Source organism: Athene noctua, chromosome 2 (assembly GCF_965140245.1).
Source record: "Athene noctua chromosome 2, bAthNoc1.hap1.1, whole genome shotgun sequence".
NCBI classification, from domain to species: Eukaryota; Metazoa; Chordata; class Aves; order Strigiformes; family Strigidae; genus Athene; species Athene noctua.
Genome location: NC_134038.1, coordinates 152,444,872 through 152,470,176, shown reverse-complemented (window position 1 = coordinate 152,470,176; position 25,305 = coordinate 152,444,872). Strand labels below are relative to the sequence as shown.

At 37.9% G+C, this 25,305-nt stretch overlaps 1 protein-coding gene across 6 annotated transcripts in view; it reads right to left on the bottom strand.

Moving 5' to 3' along the window:
* The window catches only part of ULK4 (unc-51 like kinase 4), a 249,154-nt gene that overhangs the window by 60,136 nt on the left and 163,713 nt on the right, over positions 1–25,305 (bottom strand). For 5 of the 6 annotated variants that reach the window (XM_074898136.1, XM_074898138.1, XM_074898133.1 and 2 more), the window contains exons 32-33: positions 8,886–9,052; positions 4,446–4,544 (exon numbers count right to left, since the gene is read on the bottom strand). In XM_074898136.1, coding sequence (XP_074754237.1) covers positions 4,446–4,544; positions 8,886–9,052 — 266 coding nt within the window. The remainder of the gene's footprint in view (positions 1–4,445; positions 4,545–8,885; positions 9,053–25,305) is intronic. The other variant, XM_074898137.1, reaches the window with a different exon arrangement.

The window sequence follows — 25,305 nt, the reverse complement described above, 5'->3', positions numbered from 1 at the left end:
AATGAAGATGGCGTATTACTCTTGAATTTTTATGGACATGTTATAACTTCCTGTAAACAGGCTCGTAACAAAATCCTGCTTCTCTTCCCTTCTAATGGAACCTGCTCTGTGTATTTTAAGGTTAATGTGGTGTAGAGTAGAAAGTTTCTTGTTACTACACAGCCACATCTATATTTCTGTAGTCTGTTGTCAAAAATGCCTTCATTTTGAACTGAGTTGTAGCGTGTTCATGAATTGCAAACCATTGCAAGAAATGTGATCGTTTGAGCTGAAGTGGCAGCTTTCACACTGTTGGAGTTGTTACAGCGTCTAATTTTAGAGCTACAATGAAACTGTCTGGATTACCCAGAGGGGACACTATTTCAGTGCATTAATGAGGTTATACACAAAGAGAGTTTATTATGATAAGAGATAGATGTTCATTAGATCAGTAATGTGATTACAGAATGTGCTGTAAAGGAAGCGCCATTGGGAACTATAGGGAAGATGATTTTGCAAACATTAAACAAAATGCAAAAGCAAAACATCATTATTAAATCTGCTAACTTTACTATGCTATTCTTAATAGTAAATGTGCACAGTTTTAAATGAAAAAAAAACAACCAAACAACACCTGTATTTTGTCTTAGGGCAAAATTGTCGTCCTTCTACCCAAGGGAAAATATTTTAAAACCCAATATATTTTCAGTTCATTTTAATCTAGCCTAATTGCTGAGAAATTAATTGCCCATTCTGAAATTCTGTGCTTGTGACAATATATTCTTATCTCCTCTGATGTGTTTTTGTTTAGGGTTTTTTTTGGTGGTTTTGTTTTTTTGTTTGTTCTCTGCAGAAAAGAAATCTTCAAATATAACTCGCAGATAACATTTCAAATACCGTAACAGCAATACGTTATACAATACAGGAAATAAACATATGTCTTTCCACTCTGACCACAGAATTGTCTGTATTCCTAAGAAATGTGAAATAAAATTCTACAGTCTACAGGATTATCATTCTTCTGCAGTAATTTCATTATTCAGTGGCAAATACCTTCACGTGCTCTGAAAACAAAGTCAGGGCTCAGCCTTAGAGCCAGTGCAATGTAGAGACAGAAAAGACCTAGAAGAGATCATCTCATTTCTCCATGTGTACTGAGGCTTGTCCTCTTCGTGTTTGCACATAATTAACTGGTCTTTCAACAGTGTGTTGGTTTAGGCCCTGCCAGGACCGGAGACCACGTTGCTGTTGCCCCTCCCCCACCCTCAGCTGGTCCGGCTGGAAGTGAGGCACAAACCCCGGGTTAAAATAAGAAGAAATTTAATACAACAGTGTGATAAACAGTCTGAACAACAACAGTAGCAATGATAACAGTGATAAACAGTAATAACAGTAAATAAGACAGAAGATATATAGAGAAATACTGCAAATGGTTACAGAAAGATCGCTCGTGTGCTCCCTGCCACCAAAGCCACAAAGGAAAAAGTTCCCATGCTCCCACGCCCGGACCTGACCTCAGCATGGTATGAATAACCCGGCTGGAGATCCCTTCTCCCTCTCTGCTGGGGAAACTTAACCCTATCCTAGCTGAACCAGGACAAACAGTAATACACAGAGCACAGTAATCAACTGCAAACGCCCACCACCAGAACACAAGAGAACTTCTCTCCCAGCAGTCTGGTAGGCTGCAGAAAAGACTGGAAGATGTACACCTAGAATCTATATCTAGGATGTACAGAGACATGAAGCTCTTTATAGGTACTGGAAAGGTTTCTGAAAATCCACACTGAAGTGATTTCAACAGTAACTAAATGATTTTTTTTTTTCCAGTATAAGAGTGTATCAAAAAGTAGAAGGTATTTTATACCTTCTACAATTGCTGCAAATTTCAGTATAATAATCATATTATATTTATGTTCAAGCAGAAAAACGTTACACAAAAAAAGCTAAGTGTAATTAACTTTTAAACACAAAGCTTCCAAGTGGAAGACTAAATGCTCAATTTATTTTCCTCTTATTGATCAACTAAGGGCAGACTGATCATGGGATTAAATATCGAATTCTCCATATTTGCAGTGTTTTCTGCATGGCAGACTTTGTAATAATTTTTCCTTTACATTCTTAAAAACTCTGAAGTTTCATTTACATGCAATCTAGATTTCCTACACTTGCTTTGCTATGCCCTAAATGATAGCCTAAATCACAATTAGAGAAGGGAAAAACTGATTCTAAGGGATTATTAAGAGAGATAAACACGTAGAACTTGAGGAAAATAAATATATAAATAAACAACTCAATGGGGCATGGAACAATCATCTACTTGAGGGATATACATATCAGTGAGGGAAAGCAATTATTCAAAGTGACATAAGAAACTATAAAGATAGGTAGAAACAGCAAACCAGAGAAAATAATTTTAACTCATTATCTTAAAGTGAGGGTTAGTTCAGCATTTAAGACCTCCATTAACTCCAGAAAATAAAGTTCATAAAGAACTGAATGTCTCAAAACACTCAGAGTTATGCAGCCACACAGCTCAATGAATACAGAGAACTACTGTTGGCAGCTCCATAGAACTTAAGTTTAGGTAAGCCTGAGTCTTTTTGAGGAGTAGGGAGCATATACATCTTGAGAGAGCCACTAGACTTCATAAAGAATCTAGTCATATTTAAAGACATTAGAGCATAAGACATTTTAAACAAGTAGACCTGAAATGTTAAAATCATTATTTCATTGTTCAAACTCTTTCAACCTTAACAGGAAATGTTAAATACAGCAATGGGCAAGGGATATGAAATTTAACAAACCTAGCAGAAATAACTTTCATATATTCAATCAAGCACATGTATGTAAACAACAACACATACACATTACAAGAGAAAAATCACTCACTTGCAACAAAATCTTTAAAAAAATTCCAAAAAGAAAACCAAACAAAAAATAAGAAGCTGTACCAATTGTCTGTACTCCACCTGTATGTTAAAATCAGCAGATTTTAAATAAGCATTCTAAACATACCAGAATCTGTAGAAATACAGAACAAAGCAAAACCTAGTGGTAATTTGCAGTCATGCTTCTGAAATACAAGGGCAAGTCAGAATCTAATCAGTACATGCTAACTATACAATTATCCTATCCTTTAATTAAAAACTTATAAAAGACTTCCAGGTGGTATAGGCCAAGTAAAGCTTGGCCTCTAATCTTCTGTTCTTTAGAGTGTTAATGGAATTTAAATTTATTACTAGTTTCACTTTAAAGGAACATTTGCATCTCTTCATGTCTTACTATTTATCATATACAGTGATTTAAAAAAATAATAGAAAATAAATTAATTTATAAAGATTAAATATTATTTAGTTGAAATTCAATCACTTTGTTTTAGATCATTCAGTGAACATTTCCAAAAAGCCTTTGTCAATATCTGCTTAAAATAGATCAATCAAAGGAGAACTTAGCAACAAGTATAATGCCTAAAATTAATAAAAAAGGAAACACACTCTTCCCCAAAATAGAAGATGACAGACAGTGCTAAAGATAGTAAAAGGGTGACAGATATTCATATCATAATGCATCTGAAAACCTGTATTTAAATGGGAAAAAAAAAAAAATGGCCTGGAAGAGAACACAGCATATCTGAAATGCCTCTAAGTGAAATAACCTGGAAAGGATAGCATGATAGGCCACAGGGAACTTCTCACAAACCATTTTAATGGCTTTATGTTCAATAAAAGGCTGAGGAAGCCTCTAAAAATCCTGTCCAGCTCAAGAAGCATCCCTCTACTACAAGCTATTACACATAGAGGCACTACAAATTTCTGGCACAGTACGATGCAGGTTGAGCTGATGGGATACATCAAGGCCACAATGCAGCACTCTGTGGAAATTTCAGTGCAGCACTGTGACATCTAGGAAACACTAGAAATTACTGACTTTGAACAGACAGACTTCAAAGATGTTTACAGATCACCAGGGACCATTCCCACTTGTAAATCCCTCAGGATCACGTCGAAATAAAACTAAACCCTTGAGAAAAGTTCAGAAGGCTCAAACCCAAGAAAATAATATTAAAAGGCATCACTCACTACGAACTAATTTTAAGTTTACTGACTTTCTAATGGTAGCAGTACTTGTTTCAAATTTTGAATACCTTCCTTTCCCTATGCAGTGATCACTAGTCCATTCTGAAGGGCTAAAATTTGGCTATACATATGTATCCAAACTGAGAATCTGCAGCCTGCCCCTTGTCCCACTTGTATCTTGTGACAGACTTACTCTGACATCACTGGTAACCTGCAAGTTACTGTGACCTATAATTTCTTAAAAATTGTTAGAGTCCTTCCTTCGTATTAGGTGGGAGCTTGTAAACAATGAAAAACTAGCAAACAGAGCTCTAAGATATTGAATTCAGTTGAATAATTCCAAGCACAGCAACATTCCAAAAGCCTTACAAAGAAGCAAATTCTCACCAGTTGAATAAGCAGGCTAATTAGGTCCGTCAGGGGTTTATTGATAAGCAGAACGTCTTCAGCAGCCTGCGTGTCTCCTTCTGTGCCAGATTTCTGTGCCTTAGTAAGATGAGAAAAAAATATAAAGCAACCTTGGTGACTGTTCCATTATGAAAAACAAATTAGGTCCATTAGGTGGTCCAAGTTTGAATGGAAGTTTGAAGGAGACTTATACAGTCTTTTCTAGTTAAGTATTCCTGGACTCCCAATAAGCAGTTAAGGCTCCCTGTGTTCGTAACAATAAGCACAAAGCAAAATGGACTCATGCTGTCATGCTCATTCTGCACAGGCTGAATACACTGACCTACATGACATTTCTTCAGCAAAATGCTATAAATCGTATACACAAGATATCTCTAAAGCAATAAATGTTTTATATATTTGTATTCTTTCAACATGACATGCCTATTTTAACAATAAAGTCCAACTACTTTTTTTTTCTTTTATCAGGAACAATTTCAAGTTTCAAGAAAATCAAGGTGACTGAAAAGTTAGAATTCTCAGCAATAATGTCCAATTTTGCCCTCTGACTCTGTACCCTGAAATGTTCATAGTATGTTAAAATAATTTAAATTATTTTTGAAACAGGAATAATAAAATCTTCAAGTGACCAATGTCTGTGATAAGATCTATTACTACTTGTAATTCTGTCTGTTGTCATACCTCCTGATGAAAACATACTGCCATCCTAGACACTGCTATTTACGAACCATCCCTGCCCCAGGACCAGGACACCAGAAAGGTCTGCTTGCAAGATTTGTCATTTAACTTCATTATCTTGCACCAGCTTTGGACCATGACCCTAGACAGTCAAGTTGCTAGAGGAAAATGTAAACATTTTGTTTAAAGAACACATTTAAACATTCTTTTGTATTCTGTAGTGTTGATCAGCTCGAGAGTAGGGAGGCTCTGCAGAGAGACCTGGACAGGCTGGAGCCATGGGCTGAGGACAACTGGAGGAGTTTCAATAAGGCCAAATGCCGGGGGCTGCCCTTGGGCCACAACAACCCCCAGCAGCGCTACAGGCTTGGGGAGGAGTGGCTGGAGAGCTGCCAGTCAGAGAGGGACCTGGGGGTATTGATTGACAGCCGGCTAAACAGGAGCCAGCAGTGTGCCCAGGTGGCCAAGAAGGCCAATGGCATCCTGGCTTGTGTCAGCAATAGCGTGGCCAGCAGGGACAGGGAAGGGATCTTGCCCCTGTACTCGGCACTGGTGAGGCCACACCTCAATTCCTGTGTTCAGTTTTGGGCCCCTCACTACAAAAAGGACATTGAATGACTTGAGCGTGTCCAGAGAAGGGCAACGGAGCTGGTGCAGGGTCTGGAGCACAGGCCTTACGGGGAGCGGCTGAGGGAACTGGGGGGGTTTAGTCTGGAGAAGAGGAGGCTGAGGGGAGACCTCATCACCCTCTACAGCTCCCTGAAAGGAGGGTGCAGAGACCTGGGGATGAGTCTCTTTAACCAAGGAACAAGCGATAGAACAAGAGGGAATGGCCTCAAGTTGCACCAGGGAAGGTTTAGACTAGATATTAGGAAGCATTTCTTTCCAGAAGGGGTTGTTGGGCGTTGGAATGAGCTGCCCAGGGAGGTGGTGGAGTCCCCATCCCTGGAGGTGTTTAAGAGTCAGGTCAACATAGCGCTGAGGGATCTGGTGTAGTTGGGTATGTCAATGTTAGGTTAATGGTTGGACTAGATGATCTTCAAGGTCTTTTCCAACCCAGACGATTCTGTGATTCTGTGTTTCATTTAAAACTCAATCCTCAAACCATCATTCAAGTGTACTATCTGATGATTTTCATTTGGTTAAGTGAACACAGGAGCAAGTCCCCTGAGACAGGAGACACTGCTGCTGAAGCTCCACTGTTGATACTGATGAGCTGAAATGCCTTTTTTCTGGAAAGAATTTTGAAATTCTTTCACTGAGACTCACCACAATGACCCAGAATGCTGAAGTCCAAGAAGGGCAGAAAGACATAGTGCAGAGAAGACAAGAAAATGGAGTGTTTATATTAATCAAGAAAGGGAAGTAAGCCACCTTCACTTCAGCAAAATTTGCAACAGCTTTTTCTGCTTAGTGCTTGGATGAGAAGAAAGACATCATCCATTAGGGATGTTTGCCTGCTTTCTTTAACTTTTATATATTTAGTGTCTTTTAAAAGAGAATGAACAATATCACTAAAGGAAATATACTTTGTATATGTATATAAAGGATACACACCACACCATGCTTAAACCTACATTAAGTCACTAAATAGAGTCCATTTCTCAAATTGAGATTGCAGATTACTTTTGGCTACAGTGGATGACCTGTGGAACATGATATGATGCAACTGCTCTAAAACAGATATGCAAACGAATCTAAAACCATTTCCATTAAAACACAAGTACTTGGTCCACAAAGAGAAAACTCCTGAATGAAGCTGGATAGTTATCAGAACCATGCAGCATAAAGTACTGGAATGCAAAGGAAAAGTGGTGTTTTCCTATGCAGCTGGATAAGGTTATCACTTTACATATAAAAACCTTAAATAAAAAGGAATTAAGTGGAGGTAGTACCATCTGTACAGTCAACTTAAGCCTCAAAAATTATTAACATGAGAAAATTTGATTCTCTTTTTCAAGTTCTGTTTTAAAAGGCATCTTATTCAGAAAATCCCTATAAAAACACTCTAAGAATATTTGTTACTATAGTGATGCATTTAGTGACACACAGATAGTGGAATATTATGTAGATGCATGGTAACTAGCAGTCACCAACTAATGGCCATCATTCAAAAGGGCATGTGTACTGAGGCAGCTGTAGAACCCACAGGGGCTCTGTGACACATATTGCCAAGACAAGCATCACCACTGTAAAATTAGTTCTACAGGGGTATAGGACAGAACTATGCTTCAAGACTCAGTTCTCCAGCTGACTCTTGTTACCCCTTAGCCTTCCAGATAAAAGCAGATTACTTTGAATAGAGCTGGACAAAACTAGAGCTGGAGTTTTAGTGTATCAATCAGCTGAGGTATTTATGTAAAGCTGGAACAGAATTTGGCTTTGAATGTATAGATTCAATTTTGTATCTAAATAAAAATCATCATTTTCACTAATATTACCAATACATGTGCAAGCTCCTCTTTCCTCCTATGTGTCCTCTAGTATAACTGGCCTCACCACTGTTGCAGGGAGTATAAATACAGAATTTAGCTCTCTGTGATTACAGAGAGTGATGCCACAATATGACGATCAGCAATTAGACTACAATATTTGTTTTACAAAGTGATTCTTAGATGAGAAACCCATTACAGAACCTGCTAACAGAAGACTCAAAAAGACAAGGTATTGTACCATAAGATCTAAATTGTTTCTTCCAAAATTAAAAAACCCCACCTCTCAGTGAAATATTTGGTTGATAACACAACTGATTATGTAAATCACTGTAGGAAAAAAAACCCACTCAATTTTCAACACCCACTTCATACATTAAACCTTCTTAAAAAATAGCCAAAAACCCAACCCAAACCAAAGAACCAATCAACCCACAAAGCAGGACCTTTTCAGAACAAAGAAGCCATGTCCTGAAAGACCATACAATCTGGTTGTAATCTTTTGATTCTCTGTCCTCCTATATTGGACCTAATAGACTTCCCTGTTCTTCAGTGGATAATCCCAAGACCATCAAAAACCTAACATGAAGAGTACGTGTTGTTGTCTGCAGCCCAAATACAGAAGTGCTTCCACTTGGCTAATTTAGAAATTTGGCAGATCATTTAAAAACAAAGCAAATATTGGTAGCTTAACATCATGTCTAAAATAGATGAACACTTTCTGCTGTTTTTTTTTAAGAAAGTTATGAGAAATTTCTTTGAATAATATCTTTTTATGCTTCATTTTTAAGGAGGAGGCTGTCTTCAGTGAATGAGGAAGTCCTACCAATGCCATGATTTGCAGTTCAAACAGAAACTTGGAAGACAAATTGAGCAGCATAAGAGAGGAAATACTTTTGTCAGCACACATACAAAGGTTACATATGCTCTTCAAGTACAGTAATCACATGTGATTTATAATCAAAAGATGTTGGTTTTTTATGGAGTAATCTTTTTCTTTTAAAATGAATGGAAGAAAAATGCTTTGAACTGTCATTGAGCAAATATTGAATTAAGCTATTTATGGAATACAGAAACAGAACAGTCAGCTAGGATCTGTTTCCAGCACACAGTGAAGCTAGTATAGATAGTCTAGCCAGGTAACTACACGGAAGAGCAACTTGAAGTTGCAAAATACATGATTTTCTCTTTCCACCACACTAAAAATTCAATAAAATCAGAATAGTGGGCATTTCATTATTAGGATAACAGGAAGCTAGCTAAAAAAATTGTTTAAGATAGTGATGACCCCAGGAAATAGATTCCATACCTGCAAAGTCTGGCGCACGATGCCTGCTATATACATCAGCATGTAGCGCAAAATGTCAAGCAAGGACAGAAGCAGTGCATTTGCTGTCTTGGTGCTGCTTTTATCATCTTCCTCCAAGTACAGAGACACAGTTTCTATTAGGAGATTACAGATATGATGAGTCAATCCTACACGGAAAGTGAGACAAAAAAAAAAAAAAGATTATCAGGAAAAGAAGAATGTGGAAGGTAGCCTAGTGAAAAATAATTGATTAGGATAAAACCAAATTTCACAGATGTTATGAGTATTTATCAAATTTCCTCCTTTTCTGCATTACTATAATTACCTTCTCTCTGATTCTGTTTGGAGCAGCTCATAGAGTTAAAACTGATACAAATTTGCTAACTATATAGAAAATTATGTAACATTCATTAAATAAAGAAATACTTTGAATCCTAAATTTTTCTGTAGCATGCTTGTACACAAGTCTCCTTCACAACACTCCTGGTCACAAGAATTAAGCAATTTCTCTGGGCTGTTACAAAACGACACATCAAGGTCAGGGCCTAAAGTTTTCTTTCTTAACTGGTCTGCCAATTACAACATTCCCCACATGCTTTAATTGTAGAATTGAACAGTGTTATGCTTAACATAAAATATATTCAGAAGAAGACTATATATGAAATACTAAATACTACACCTAAAATGATATTAAGATTAATTTGAATGATGGTAGTAAAAAGTTTCCTGAAGGTACCTTCTTGTTCTGAAGCTTTTTTCAAAGCTCCTTTGGAATATAATAATATCAGCTCCTGTGGCTTAACCTACATATCACTTGACATATCGGAAAAAATATAATCCATTTCAAGGCAACATTGATTCAGTTCAGAATCTTTCTTACTTTCGAAGTGACTGAGTTTATTGTATTTGATCTTAATCTTTCTCTTTCAGAATTTTGTAAGGAATGAAAGATACTTTGTTCCTCATCAGGAACATAATTATGTTTATAAACTATCTTCTAAACTGGTGATTAGCCATACTGTGACTTGAGTGCACGTATGTAGTAATGCTGAAGTATGTAAGTATACTACACATTAGCTTCTAGTCCCCATGACTGTCAAAAATGACCGAAGTATTTCACTGATTTCACTGAAGTAAAAGGACTGCTTTTATAAGTTCTCCTTTAAAAAGGAGTTGTATATATTTTTACATCAATACAAGATTAAAATGAAACATTGTAGAATACAACACGTAATTACACCATTCAGCTTTTGAGAGTAGCCAAATCTGTGGGGTTTTGGAACTGTTTTGACTTTGAAAGATGCCCCATCAATTATTTAAACTTCCATGAAATATTTTCCTCCCCCATTCATCACCCTTAATACTTTGCTCAGGAAATTAAATACAAAACATTTATTTAGAATACAGTTACAGGTCAGGATGATTAAGACTTGCACACTCTTCTTATATTTCACATCTTTTGTGTTTTTATGATTACTAGCATTGTTCTTTCACAACAGTTTGATTGATGGACTACAGCTCAGGCTAAGCTTTGAATTTCCTGGAGTTTTGTCTGCAAAAACCAAACTCTCAAAATTATATCAGTCTAATCTCACACTTTTAATTTCCTTATCCTTTTTTACAGCACAATTTCTGCTGCAGTTCTGAATGCTTCACAAAAAAATGAGATAGCACACAGACACATTTAAGTGATGTCACCAATACCCATCAAGAAGAAAAAAACCCAGCATAATTGCATGTCTACCCAGTACAAAACTTGTGGTTATGCTATGCCTTTTTTTCACCAGGCTAAATTAGAATAGACCTAAGAAAACAGTCCAGTAAGAGTTGGTCCCTACCAAAGCGATGCCTGCAAAATTGCCTGCAGGGATATATCCAAGTACACTCTGTTTCTCCTTGTATATGACCACAAAACCCACAGCCACATCAAAATGAATGAGTCACCCTATTATTTCTAGATGGCTTACATATAACCCTTAAGATAGTGACTTGGAGATTAACGCTGAGAAGGCTACTTTGAAATAAAAACATTGTATGGGTTGTCATCAAGAAATTTTTAGGCAGTAGTCCTCTCTTCATTTATAGCACTAAGTAGGGAATGACTAGTAGTGAACAAAACAACAGGATCCATAATTCTGATCTGCAATCCTTTCCCTTTCAACTTGGAAGAGAATGACTTGTTTATTCCCTTGACTGTACCAGCCTGAGTCTCACAATTGCCTCATTTCTGCTATTTGGTGAATGGGGAGGTGAAGCAAGCACTCAACATTCTCCCAACCCATTCAAACATGAATAATATAATCACCTAGATTTTATTCCCTCAAAGTACTTACACCCTAAGGGTGTAAGTAATTAGCAACCCTGCCTCTGAACACCTGAAACACACCAGAATATTCACATTTACTCAGTTAACTAAAACATCAGAATTAGTGGATTTTATATAGGTAGATACATGTTGACACAGTTACACGTACAAAGATATGTATATTAAATTTGGAAATTTTGGGAAAAAAAACCCACTTTTTTCCAGACTTAAAATACCTTTGGAAAATTTAACACATCAAAACTTTATTATAAAGACATCTAAAATAAAATGTTGGTGCAAAATGTCCCCTAACACTCTGTGTGATTCATACAGAAACCTGATAAACACTTGGTTCTACAGATAAAAAAATAATGCAGACTGACCTCTTAGCCATGTAAATAAAATTTCAGACATGTTCTTTAAATCACTATATTGTGTCACAACAAAATGAAAATTGGAGGCCACAATTGTACACATGTAAATACACTCCTTGCTTACACCACAAGACAAAATACACATTCTTTGCCCTCAGAAGAGAAAGTTGGGAAGCTGGTGTAATAATTTACAGTGACCATGACAAAATTGAATAGAAGTTTAACAGCTTTGGCCAGTGGCACTGTAACCAGTTTATTCAAAAGGTAGCTACAAAGATCAAGACTGACATGTCTCAGCATTCAAAAAATTGATTCCCGAAACAGTCTGAAAAAAGAGGACACAATTTTAAGAAAAAAAGGAAACTTTATTCATAATTCAGAAAGTCACAATATAAAAACTGCACATGGATCTCTAAGTTTCAGAAGATATATTGAATATTTTCTTTCAAATTTTACAACTGATTCAAGAAGCACATTATTCTTAATTTCCAATAAAGCCTAAACCAATATTTATCTTTAAAAACTTCAGACAATATATCTGAGTCATATTTAACAGACATATGTTTCTTAGTAATTCTCAACACTTCAGTAGAAAATATACCAGGCTCTGGTTCAAAACGTACACCCCATGCACTCCTGAACTTTGGAAGTGGTGGATCTGAATCTGAATTCTGTATCATAGAGGAGAGCTAAACCCAATTAAATTGAGGAGGATCATTCTACTGAGAAAAGCTACATATTTTTAAGTATTCTGGTACTTCCAAGTATGTTGGCAATAGTCCACTTTCTCAAGAGAAAAGTGTTATAGACAATTTACATGGGTTGAAGTAATGCATCATAATTGCTTTCAGGCAGGCATTTCTTATTAAGAGAATTAAGTAAAAACTCATTAATTAACTTACAGAATTTTTTGTTACTCTATTAATTTGCAAATTTCAGTAAACAAAATATATCACATCATACTGTTTATCGCTATAGTTATAGATTAAATTTAGTACAGCACTTCATAGCGCAGTAGTCTTGTTTTATTTGTAAAAGAGGCATCCTCAAAATATCAAGCCTCAGTGCAGTTCTCTGGTATTTAAATTTTGCAGAAAAATAAGGCAAAACTTAGATTTTTGTATTAGAATTATTGTGTTTATAAATGAAAATAACTGGAATTAAACAAACCTGTTCTAATTGCAGTCCAAGATTCATAATATGTTTTAAAAGGGTTGCATTCAAAATTCTTAGCCACAGTTTTATACCATTTGACAAACCTAGTATTCATAGTAGAGTGTTTCTCCTGCCCAGAGACCCCTGCAATGAACTGAACACGTTGCTAATAGTGCTTTATGAATGTGGACTGTGATGACTATGCTTGTGTTTTACAAATCTTTTCAAAAGATAAAAGGAGTCTTCTGGCCCATGATACAGCTAATCGGACACAATGTGCCATGATACCTTCTGGAATGAAAGCTGAGAGGAGATATTTTATTCTCACCTATTAGCAAGATGGATAAAGGAAAAGAAATCTTTGCTTCCAAATCATATGAAACATCAAAGGACAGCCTAGGAAGCAATCTTCTAGGCAATCCTTTCATGCCTACCAGCAATTAGAGCATTCAACAAACCTGTCTGCTTCCAGCCAAAGAAAATGTTAGAGCGGGTGCGCTTCCTCTGAACAATGCCACCAAGCAGCCAGGCAGCCAGCAGCAAAACCCTCAGCCTGGCAAAAAGGTTTCTCTTTGTTCCTTTCTACATGTTGCTCTCTGGAGAGCTGTTTTTCCCATTTGTGTCACACCTACACAACTGACTCCCCAGGGATATTACCAAATATATATTCACTAGACTTTTCTTCCTTCTTCTACTTACAGAGTGGACCTGCTCGGGATTTTTGCTTTTTTATTTTTATAAAATGATTCAAAATGATAACACATTGGGAACTAGAAACAATATCGCCAGACTAACTAGAAAAGATATTGCATAATATTTTAATGTTAATGATAAAACTCAAAAATATTGCTAAGAAGAAACACAGTACTGTGGTCTGATAGATTCTTTCACACAGGAATTAACTCAGTACCTGAGCACGCACTTAAGATAATTCATCATGTCAAAGATTCTTCATAAAACCTTATTTACCTACATAAACCTGGGATTTAATTTGCATTCTTTGCATCACAGTCCTACTACTCAAGGTTTCCTGTTCTGAACAACTGAAAATAGGTGACATAAAGCAAATGGTGTCTTTAGGGCAATGGCATTTTTAAAAGGGGCTTGTTGGTTTTATTGCTATTCTTATTATTTGTTACTGTTTATGTTTTAGAAACTATTTGCGTTAGTACTATAATACTATTGAGGAAGAATAAACTAGGATAGAAAATTAGATCACCACTGATTTCAAGATTTTGTCACTTATGAATGTCAGATCAAGTGGAAAGAAAATGATAGGGCTGATGAACATACCAAATTCATGACTGCTGACCTGAAAATTATTTTCTATTCTCATCTTAAAAATTGATAGCATCTTGTCCTGGTTCATCTAGGACAGGGTTAGGTTTCCCCAGCAGTGGGGAGGGAGGTCTAGCTGGGTTTTTCAATACCATGCTGACGTCAGGTCCAGGCGCCCAAGCGCTGGAAGAGCGAGGCACGGCTTTGTTCCGCATCGGTACCCTTCACTGCTGTATCTGTGTTGTGTATCTCTGTATATCTATCTCTTGTCCTGTTCATTGTTATTACTTTTGTTATTTTTATTGTTGTTGTTTGGTTTATTATTTGTTACACTGTTGTATTAAATTTTTCCTTATCTCAACCCCGGGGTTTGTGTCTCACTCCCTGCCCCGTCCAGTCCGAGGGTGGGGGAGGGACAGCAGCAACGTGGTCTTGGGTCCTGGCAGGGCCTTAAACCACCACACATCTGAAGAAGAAAATTTTGCACATATTGGGTAGTCTATTCCTAGTACCAGGACAGTGACTGGACATTTTGTGACTGAATAAAGAATCAGTAGGTTTGAGGAACAATAATTTAAAAAAACCCCAAACAACAGTCTCATTTGAATTTGTCTCACTGCAGTGGTCAAGGCTCTCCAGAGCTTCCCTTTGTGGGAAGAGTCTGTGGCTCAGCTTTTCCTATGCACATGGAAGGCAGGGTACTCACTAATGGGGCCTAAGCAGGCAGTCCGGCCCTCACATGCAGGGAAATGGATGCGGTAAGGATTATGAAAACCAGAGAAGTCAGTTATAATCTTTACTACAACTAGGTTGAAAGTAGACTGGAAAGCACTATGTCATCTTGAGTGCAGATGCCCGAGAGAAATACAGACCTGACATTCTGGTAAGATTTTTGTGCTTTGAGTCAGTCAAAGCACAACATAGCTCTGCTTCAGTTTTTCAGGACTGGCAATGTCTAGCAGTTATAGTTAGAAGGCAGTTTATAGGTGGCATCTTTCACTTGTGAAGAAAGAGCGCAGAACTGATGACTCCCCTGGGAACCATGTCACACTGTCTCTCCTCAGTCAGAGAGAATCCTGCCAACACAAAAATTTACTTTCTTTTGAAATTTAATCTATGGAACAAACACATAGGTGATTAAGACCAACAGGTGTATAGAACAGCCAACTAAAAGATAAAAAACCAAGTGGATTCTCTCATGAAAAAGAGAATCTAAGTGTAATAAATGACAGTAAAAATGCAACTTGAACAATTTAAGTATAATAAAATCACATACTGTTGAATATGCTTGACTGGTCAATACAAAAATAGTAAAATACAACAAATTATATCAACGAGGTTTTCATGTTAGATTGACTCAACCATACTAATTCAGAAAAGATATTCAAGCCGTTTGAAAGTAAGTTCACAGCACATGTGGGTATACAGCATCAACATTTTGAAGGCAGGGGATTGTGTTCTAGACAAGATTTACTGAGATGGTCCTCCTTCCTAGGAGTATAACTTATTGAACATGGACACAAACTTGTTCAACAGCGATAGAATGAAGAAATAGAAGGTAACTGTGTTGGTTTAGGCCCTGCCGGAACCGGAGACCATGTTGCCGTGGTCCCTCCCCCACCCTCAGCCGGTCAGGCTGGAAGTGAGACACAAACCCCAGGGTTGAAATAAAAAGAGATTTAATACAACAGTGTGATAAATAACAATCTGAACAGCAACAGTAGCAATGATAACAACAATAAACAGTAATAACAGTAAACAAGACAAAAGATATACAGAGAAATACCGCAATGGACACAGGCAGCCCACGCACCTGCTTCCTGCGCCCAAAGCCACAAAGGAAAAACTTCCCGTGCTGCCGTGCCGGACCTGACGTCAGCATGGTATGAATAACCTGGCTGGAGATCCCTTCCCCCTGCTTGGGAGAAACTTAACCCTATCCTAGCTGAACCAAGACAGTAACTTTCTTCAGAAAATAATTATAAGAACATCCAAATGCTTTCTAGTTCTATCAAAAAAACCCCACCAAAATTTCTATGGGAAAATACTGCATAACTATGGACTATAATGATGTTCAGGGGATCTAATCACAGTGTTGTTGAGACATTAATAGTGTCTCAGTTCAGAAGACAGGTTTGATTTATTTGGATACAGAATCACAGAATCAGCTAGGTTGGAAAGGACCTTGACGATCATCTAGTCCAACCGTTAACCTAACACTGACCGTTCTCAACTATACCATATCCCTCAGTGCTAAGTCAACCTTACTCTTAAACACCTCCAGGGATGGGGACTCCACCACCTCCCTGGGCAGCCCATTCCAACGCCTAACAACCCCTTCTGGAAAGAAATGCTTCCTAATATCCAGTCTAAACCTTCCCTGGCACAACTTGAGGCCATTACCTCTTGTCCCATCGCTTGTTACTTGGTTAAAGAGACTCATCCCCAGCTCTCTGCACCCTCCTTTCAGGGAGCTGTAGAGGGCGATGAGGTCTCCCCTCAGCCTCCTCTTCTCCAGACTAAACCCCCCCAGTTCCCTCAGCCGCTCCTTGTACGACCTGTGCTCCAGACCCTGCACCAGCTTTCTTAATGCTTCGATACCATGCTCTTGGCACCACAGTCTGTAGAAATGCTATCTACTTCTTACATTCTGTAAATAGCTGAGAATAATTGGACATTTACTACAAAACGATAAGTGAAAAACAACAGAAATGTAAGATTCACTGAAGATGTACACACCAATGCTCATATCAGGCTGCTTGTGAGACTGGACATAAAAGAAACATTTCATTTCAAATTATTTATTCAAATTAAACTTTTGCTCTTCAGAAATTAAATTTAGTACCAGCAGAGTAATTAGATTTGCTGTCAGTTCTGTCAGTAATGCATATGCTACGTACATCACAAATAGGCTGCATTTTTGTTAAATCAGGAAGCATAAGGCCCTCGATGCATGTAAAATTGAGTGCTATCATCCCAAGAGATAACTGACAATACACTAGAGTACAACGCTAAGGCTGCCTGACAGACATTCATTTTGTTAACAGCTTTGTTGATGGCAAACACTAGTTCTTCCCAGGTGTTTGCTAGTGATCAATTGTTGGAGGTTCTTGTCCCTACAACTGTGTGGGAGTGTGCATACGTGAGACAAAGAGGATGTGAGTACTCCCTAGTCTCCCCAGACAAGCCCTTCTAGGCTGCTTGAAACCGTTCAGATGGGTGGCCTGCATTAACCCATCTGATTTTGCCTGTAGCAGACTCACACACTTAAGTGACCCTTCTAGACAGAAGAGTTGGGGAGGGATGGAGGTGGAGATAACACAGTGACTTTATGAGGTATACATTTCAAATATTTCTGTTCCCAGTTGTACATACATTAAACACCTAACTGGCATTCTTTTCATATAGATTTAAGCATTTTTGTTGACAAAGTCTTTCAATATGTCAGTTGTGCACAATATTCCATCACAGAAAAAAAATACTAAATAAACCAAGACAGTAATAAGATAAAATCACTTTGTCTGGATTGATAATTATTGCTGTTATTAAGCAAATTCTACAGCTGCTTTTCAGTTAGATTTTATTCCCCATATGTCAGAAGCACATTAGAACTCATGGTCCCTTTTGTAAAGCATAGTAATTCTACAGCATGCTGTACTTCAAGTCAGATCCTGATACACCCTATTTCTTCCCCTACAAGGTGTCACCTAAAATAAAATCTCTTGGGTTTGTCAGACAGAAGTTAGATTTAGTAGATTTTCCAAACTGCAGGTTTTAATGATCTGCACCAGGTCAAAAATAGCTAACAGGACACCTTACTCTTTGAGAGGCAACAGTCTTTAAAATCTTCTTTAAAACCAGCTTGAGATATTAGTGTTTGTGGCTTCACAGCTACATGGAAGAACTTTTGCTTGCATGTTGTGAATTCATGTATCACGTATGCTTTTTAGAAAAACAAAGGCTGCATGAATTCTGCAAATTAATGGCAAAAATTAGACAAGTTCTTCACTAACAAAAATAATAGATTTTAATCTAGATTAGGGCTTCCTTGTATTCAGCAAGATTGAGAGTCAGTAAGAAAGTAACAAAGACTTCTCACTGCTCAGAAAGATCAAGGCTGCAATGATTACCATGTGATAAAATACAGGGGGAATTTTATCCTGGGCTTAATTTAGAACTACAAGTTCTTCTAAAGAGATTGCTATTTTAATAATAGACTTCCTGTCACACAAGATTAAACCATGTTTATCTACTTCAAATACCTTAACGTGCCTCTGCTTTGGCATCAACTTTCCCTTCTACCAAAATCCTTGAGAGACCACATTCAAACTTCGAGAGCTGCCTTTTTGACAAAACCTGTACAGATCAGATATAAACAGCCTCAGAATGCAGATACAGCCCTAAACTGTTGTCACAAATTGACAGCATTCAACAGCTTTGAACGATGTTCCCAGCACTAATTGCTCTAGCTAGGCCTTCAAGAGTCCCTGGACTAGAGTGATAAGGACCAATGAACCTTGGCTTCAGAAAATTCTCTAAAGTTTTCTTTCAGTTTTAAACTGCAGAAATGAAACTTAGTTGACTACTCTTCCCACATATATTCAGCAAAGAATAAGGGTAAAAACCCTGTACATTTCCCTACTGAAAAGTCATGCTCTGTAAAAAAGGATACTAAATATTTATTCTTACTCATCTTGGTCTATTTACATCAGTGTTCCATAGAATGAAAACATACAGAGTACAAATACTTGGGTTTTCAAGTGACAGTCTTTTATAATTGTTACATCTAGACAAAAGAACAAAAGCAAAAGCTAGAGTACCCACTAAGTGGAATTTGCTGCTGGTTATTACAACAAAACTGAATCTATGCCACTGTTTCTTGTAACATCCTGTATTATTCATCAATTAAGTTCACAACAGAGATGAAAGCTGACAACTAGTAATTTCAACTGTCCAAGGTGACCTTGGTGTACTTTACACTTACACGATCAAAGGGCTTAAGCAGAGGTCAGGATGTTACATGATAGTAAATCTCGTTTTACAGCTATGACCAGATTAAATTCTGCAGCTTTAAACCTACTCTGCTAGGTCAACTGTTTCCCAAATATGTGTTAGGATAACTTTGACCATCAGATTCTCTAATTTGCTATCATCTGGCCATACCAATAATGCCACATCTGATTAAATCTCTAAAATCTAATCACAGACTTTTCACGTCAGCTGTTATTATCCTTCTTATTAAGTGGCTCAGGCATATATCTTGTTTTGCTTGCATGGATGCTTGTTCTACTTTCACTCATCCACGATTTTCAACCTTACCACTGGGATCTTTGAGCTGGAACCCATCACACTGTGATCATGCTGTGACCTCAGGCTGTACCGAAAGTGCCTTACCTAATACTCACTATCAGTACAACCTAGACCAATAGACCCTTCATTTTCTGTCAGCACAGCTACCTGATCCCAACTATCTTGGCTTCAAATGACTGCACTGAGTTAAGTCAGCTGGTGCTACAGCTCAGTTTATTTAATTGAGAGGCAGACCTGGCTCTGACGGAACTGTAAGCCTGCATGTGTTTGAATACTGTGTTCCATCCCCTGCCTCCCCTATCCCAACAGGACCCACACAATAGGATCACGTGTCTACTGACACTGGGCTGTGGACAGCCCATACATTTCCTATGCAGGTAGCTGTTGCTGGGAGTAGTGGAGCCTGTGCATACAGTAACAGACTAGCTCAAACTCTTGGGAAACTTCTGCATGAGCACTGGAGGAGATCACATGGAACAGTTTGGTATACTGGGCTATCTTGGCCCAAGCCACCCAGTTTTGAAACAAAACCAGTGAACCATGCCACCCTCCACAACAAGTAGCTGAACTGAACTCCAATGCGGATTTGATGCTATAACTGAGAATGTGGATTATGCCTTGCTCTAGGGCACCTAATTTATTCAGAGGTGAAAAATAACAATGACCCAACTACAGTGAGAGAGATGGCCACCAGAGAACAGAAAAGAGGGATTTAGAGAACCAGGATTTTTTTGTTAAGTGGGTGCCCTGGGAAGATGTGCAACAGAACAGCAAAAGAAACTTAGTATGCAAAGCCCTGTTTTAGTACCTGTAGTGGTTTTGGCTGGGATAGAGTTAAATTTCTTCATAGTAGCTTGTATGGGGCTATGTTTTTAATTTGTGCTGACAATAGTGTTGATAGCACACTGATATCTTAATTACTGCTGAGCAGTGCTCACAGTGTCAAGGTCTTTTCTACTCCTCACACCACCCTGTCAACAGGTAGGTTGGGGGTGCACAGAAAGTTAGGAGGGGATACAGCCAGGACAGCTGACCTCCACTGACCAAAGGAATATTGTGAAGACACATGATGTCATGCTCAGCAATAACACTGGAGGAGTTTGGCAGGGGGGCTGTTGCTCCCAGACTGGCTGTGCATTGTTTGGTGGTGAGCAATTGTTTTCATTTGCATCACTTGTCCTTCTTGGGTTTTATTTGCCTTTCTCATCGGTTTGGGTTTCTTCATCCTCACAATTTTTAAAAATGCTTATTATATCTTTTTAATTATTAAACTGCCTTTATCTCAACCCATGAGTTTCTTTCTCACTTACCCTTCTGATTCTCTCCCCATCCCACCGGTGTGGGAGAAGAGTCAGCAAGCAGCTGTGTTGTGCTCAGTTGCCAGCCAGGGTTAAACCATGACAGTACCTTTTCCTTCTTCTCTACCATGCCTGCTCTGCTGGGCCTAGGTGTTTATTAGGCATTAATGTACTACAGGGTCCCAGTAACTTTACCAACAATGGCAGCCTCCACCATCCTGTCCCAGGGTGTGCTTTATGTGTCACTTATGTGCCTTGGGCACTATCACTATGCCTCTACATTTCTCTTCCAGCTTGCTTATGTCCAGACTATTAATTCTAAAAAGCAAGTTCAAGTAAAGAAATTAAGTTCAATCTTTGTGTTTGACAAGATAAACAAGGGGGGGGCGGGGGGGAGGAAGGGGGAGCTTGCAGTGAAGGGCTTATGTTCTTTCGTTTCTCCCCCATGCTAATTCAAGTGAAGAGACCAACATCAAGGATGATAAAATTTAACAGTAGTTTGAAATAATGAAATAATATCCCCAGCATTTTCTAAGATAATATTCTCTGCAACAGATTCAACACAGATCACTGCTTCCACCTACGATTCAGGATTGCAGTAGATATCCTACAGAATGGTGGCACCAGGACATAAGGCTTCCCTCTGTTTTCTGGTTCAGAGAGAAAACTAGTATGTCAAATGACTTTAGGGATGCCCAATGAGTTCCTGTGCAGGAGTGCACACTTTTCCAGATGGGACCAATATGCAGTTGCTACCTGTAAATAGCTGAGATCTGCTCAAAATTTTGGTTCTGTTTGAACTAGGCTTGTCCTTTGCCTTTGTTCATCAACATTTTTAGAAAGAGAGTACTGACTAGGCTTAATGAAGATTGTGCCTTAAGGGGGAGGAATTCTGGACGTAGGCTACAAAAAGTGAAGACTGAACCTAGTGAATCTGGATCTATGCTAAGCAAAAGCAGCTCTGGTGAAACTGGACTGTCAACAAATTACACAAATTATGCAAGAACTGGAAAGAAGCTGGAGCAAGTCACCACCAGACACCAGAAATGAGAGAGAGATGTAGATAATTAAGTTTTCAAGACAAGTAAATTCATGGAAAGTAGCAGTCAAACATTTTGCACAACTTGGCCAGCCAGAATACTGCACTGAACTATGATAGTGGGCTACAATTCAGCCTGGGAGACTGGGTGTCACAAGCAGCACCAACACTGGCCAGCTTGACAGAACAGAATTAGGGGGTTATTGCCAAAGGTTGTCAGTTACTGCCTTCTGGATGTGTTACTGTAGCTCATTACAAGTGTGACCATATATACACCTTTCATCAACACAGGTCTTGCAGAGGGCTAGGCAGAGCCGCCAGTCAGTTCTTTCACTCAGTCCAGACTGAGTATCTCTGTATCTGGGCTGATCCTGTAATACACAAACTCGCTCTGAGTGACTGCCTGACCCATAGCCTAGGCTGGCAAATCTTGTAAGCAGTGCTGTTCTTTCCATATCGTCTGTCAAAACCCATAAACCTGCCTTGATAATCCGTTTCTTTGGGGATTGTATCTGCCTTCCCTTATCTTGCTTATGACTTTTCCTCATACACAAAATGCTGCCTCTAAATTAATCTTCATGTTGCTGTTTGAACCACATGCTCTCTGAACTCAACAACATTCAGTGTAATTTCTTAAGAAAATGCACACTAAGTAACAGTTTGAGTGTGTTTTTCCTGTAAGATAAATAACGGCATAAACCTGCACTTCATGTCATTCTGGGTTGGGTGGTGGGATCAAAATATACAACATCTATCTGGTTTTATTCAGCAAAAATGTGTATTGGAAAGACTGTTGAGCGATCATGGATAACTTTACTGTTTTTTCAATCTTTATGTAATACATATTGTAGCAGTAGTTTTGTCGTCATCCAGGGAAATAAGTCATATTCCATGGCTGTATCATTGGCTAATAAGCTATATGTCACAATCTGGGCATGATAGATAGGAAATACGATCTTTTAAAAGCGTGAATAAATCCATTAACAACACTTCACCAGATTTTTGTCAAGTCTCACAGGAACAGGGGTGACAGGTTTTTGAATAAGCAACCTTCAATATGATAAGCAAAGAAAGAATGGCCCTTGGAAAAGATAAGTTGAAACTAGATGGATGCAGGTGAACAAGAAGTTTTCACCCTTTTTTTCTGTATGTTTTCAAAAGTTGGATGGTAATGAGGAAAAAAAAAAATCTTCCCAGTTTTTACAATCTCCTACGAGACAGAAAAGAGCCTTAGACTTTATAAAAATATCCTATTTCTTCCCCTATTCCTCTTAAACATTCAAAGGGAAGCACATATCTTTTTCCTCAACCAAAAAGAAGGAACAGCTAGCTGATGCAATGTCTTCTAACAATGTGGAGACATCTATAGAAACCTTTAAGTCCTATTTATGAAACAATCCCACCCCACCCCCCCCCCAATTTATCAAGTTAAGGCCTCTAAGTGAAACGTTACAGTGACTTGCTTAAAACTCAGATCTGAATCTCTCTACGTGTGCTCAAGCACAAGCCTTTGCTGACACACTTGTCTTCATAAACCTTCCCACATAAATACAATCTTGGTCCAACTAGAAAAAAAGTTTAAGCTAATATGAGACAAAATTTTTTTTTTAAAGGGTGGATATACAAATTTGTACCACATTTATGAAATGTGTTTTTTAAGAAATCAAATGGTATCATCAGGTGAGCATCTACATTTTTGTCAGAGCAGCTTAAATAACCACTGTCCCTCAGTTAGAGGTTTCAACTGCACATTAGTCAGGTTCCCCCAACAGCTGACTTGCAAAAACTGACTAAATGCAGATACATTGCTATAAATTTGTCCTGGTTTCAGCCAGAGTAGAGTTAACTTCCCTTGGGCTGGGAGGGAGCACAGCTGGAGGGCCGGCCTGGCCACTGGAGTATTCTGTACCGTGTGACGTCATGGTACATAAAGGACGTGGGTGCTCTCTCATTTCCACTGGCGGTCAGTCCTGCAGCAGGATCTTTGGTGTGGTTGGGATCGCTGATGGGGGGGCTGCGTACCAGTGGCTAGGTGGTGAGCAACCGCACTGCGTATTACCTGTTTGGACTTACTATTGTTACTGTTTTGTTACTATCACTAAACTGTTTGGGTTTTTTTATTCAACCTGCAAATACTCTCTTTTTTTTGTCCCTCCCCTTTTTCACCAGACGGGGGAAAAAGTAAGCGACTGGCTGCGTGGTGATTGGCTACCAGCCAAGTTCAAACCACAACAAAAATGTAAATACTCATGGATACAAATACATACATAATTAGTTACCATCTCAAATCTACAAGGCATTGACCAAATGTTGTGGGAAAAACCTACCGGTTAAAGAGTGATAACTTCCCTAATTAACTTGAACAAGAGCACAAACACCCACCTGAATATATACTGCCTTAAGATGGTGGAAAAGACATGTGTAGACATAGATCTATGGCTTTAGACTTCAAAGGAAATTTACCTATAAAAACGTATTCTTAAATATAAAATGCACATAAAAATATAAGTCACAATGTTTGGAAAATCTAAGCTAAACAATATTACAGATTTAGATCCTGAATAACAAAAGAAAACAAACTATAAAGACTACATAGATATATTGTATTTCAGGTAAAATTTGAAAAATAAAAAATATTTAAGTGGAAAAACAACATCATTGCAGAATAAGTCCTAAGTAATATAGACTACTATTACCTATTTGTGCAGAAATTGGAAGTTTCAAAAGGCTTTAAAAATGTAAATAACTTCAGTTTCTCCATTACGATATAAAACCCTTTCTGCTTTAAAAAGAAAATTATAGTAAAGTTTAATTGTCCACAAACAGTTTTAACAGATTATTTTGCAAGATGAACACATTTGTTCAGTCCACAATTTTCCTGAAAATAACTCAGAAGAGAAAAATATCTGGCTGTCTGGGAGCTACAACAACTATTGAAAACATCTAAAACAAACCAACTGAAACCATTCTTTAAATCTGTGAAAAAACCTCAGACTTCATTCATCTGTCCACTATACAGATCTGGTTCTGCCAAAACTGGTACTTTTTTTTTAGTAAGTGACAAAATGAACTCCTTTCAGTAGGATCAAATAAATGCATCTGAAGGCCATTATCCCTACGATAGAGTAATGATTGATGTAGTTGAATTTTGTGTACTTTGTACCTTTGTAAATTTACACTTACCTCAAATTGGCAGTGATATATCGCTTTCATACTGAGACTGTTCTAACAGCTAGAATAGAAAACATACTACAGCTATACAACCTTTGGAATAATAACTGTATTCAGACTGTGTTTCTTTTCAAATATATAGTTACATTTTTTATTTCATCCCTTAATATCATCCTTTAGTTTATTAATTACATCTGACAAGCTACACAGGGACATCATCATAAGTGGATTTTAATTTATTATCTGTGACAACTTAAATAGTTTGTGTCATCAGTAGTTAACTTGTAGCTAATATGATAGCTACACTTTTACCTAGTTACTCATTTTCTCTCAAACTGATCAAACTCACTAGTGCTAATACATGTGATTTGAGTTGCACTCCATGGGATTACCAGCATAATGTCTAATGATAATGCTTAAATTAGACTGCAGGAAAAGCAGCACCTAGAGCGAATGCAAAGATGACAATTTCTAGAGTGGAGGAAAAAAA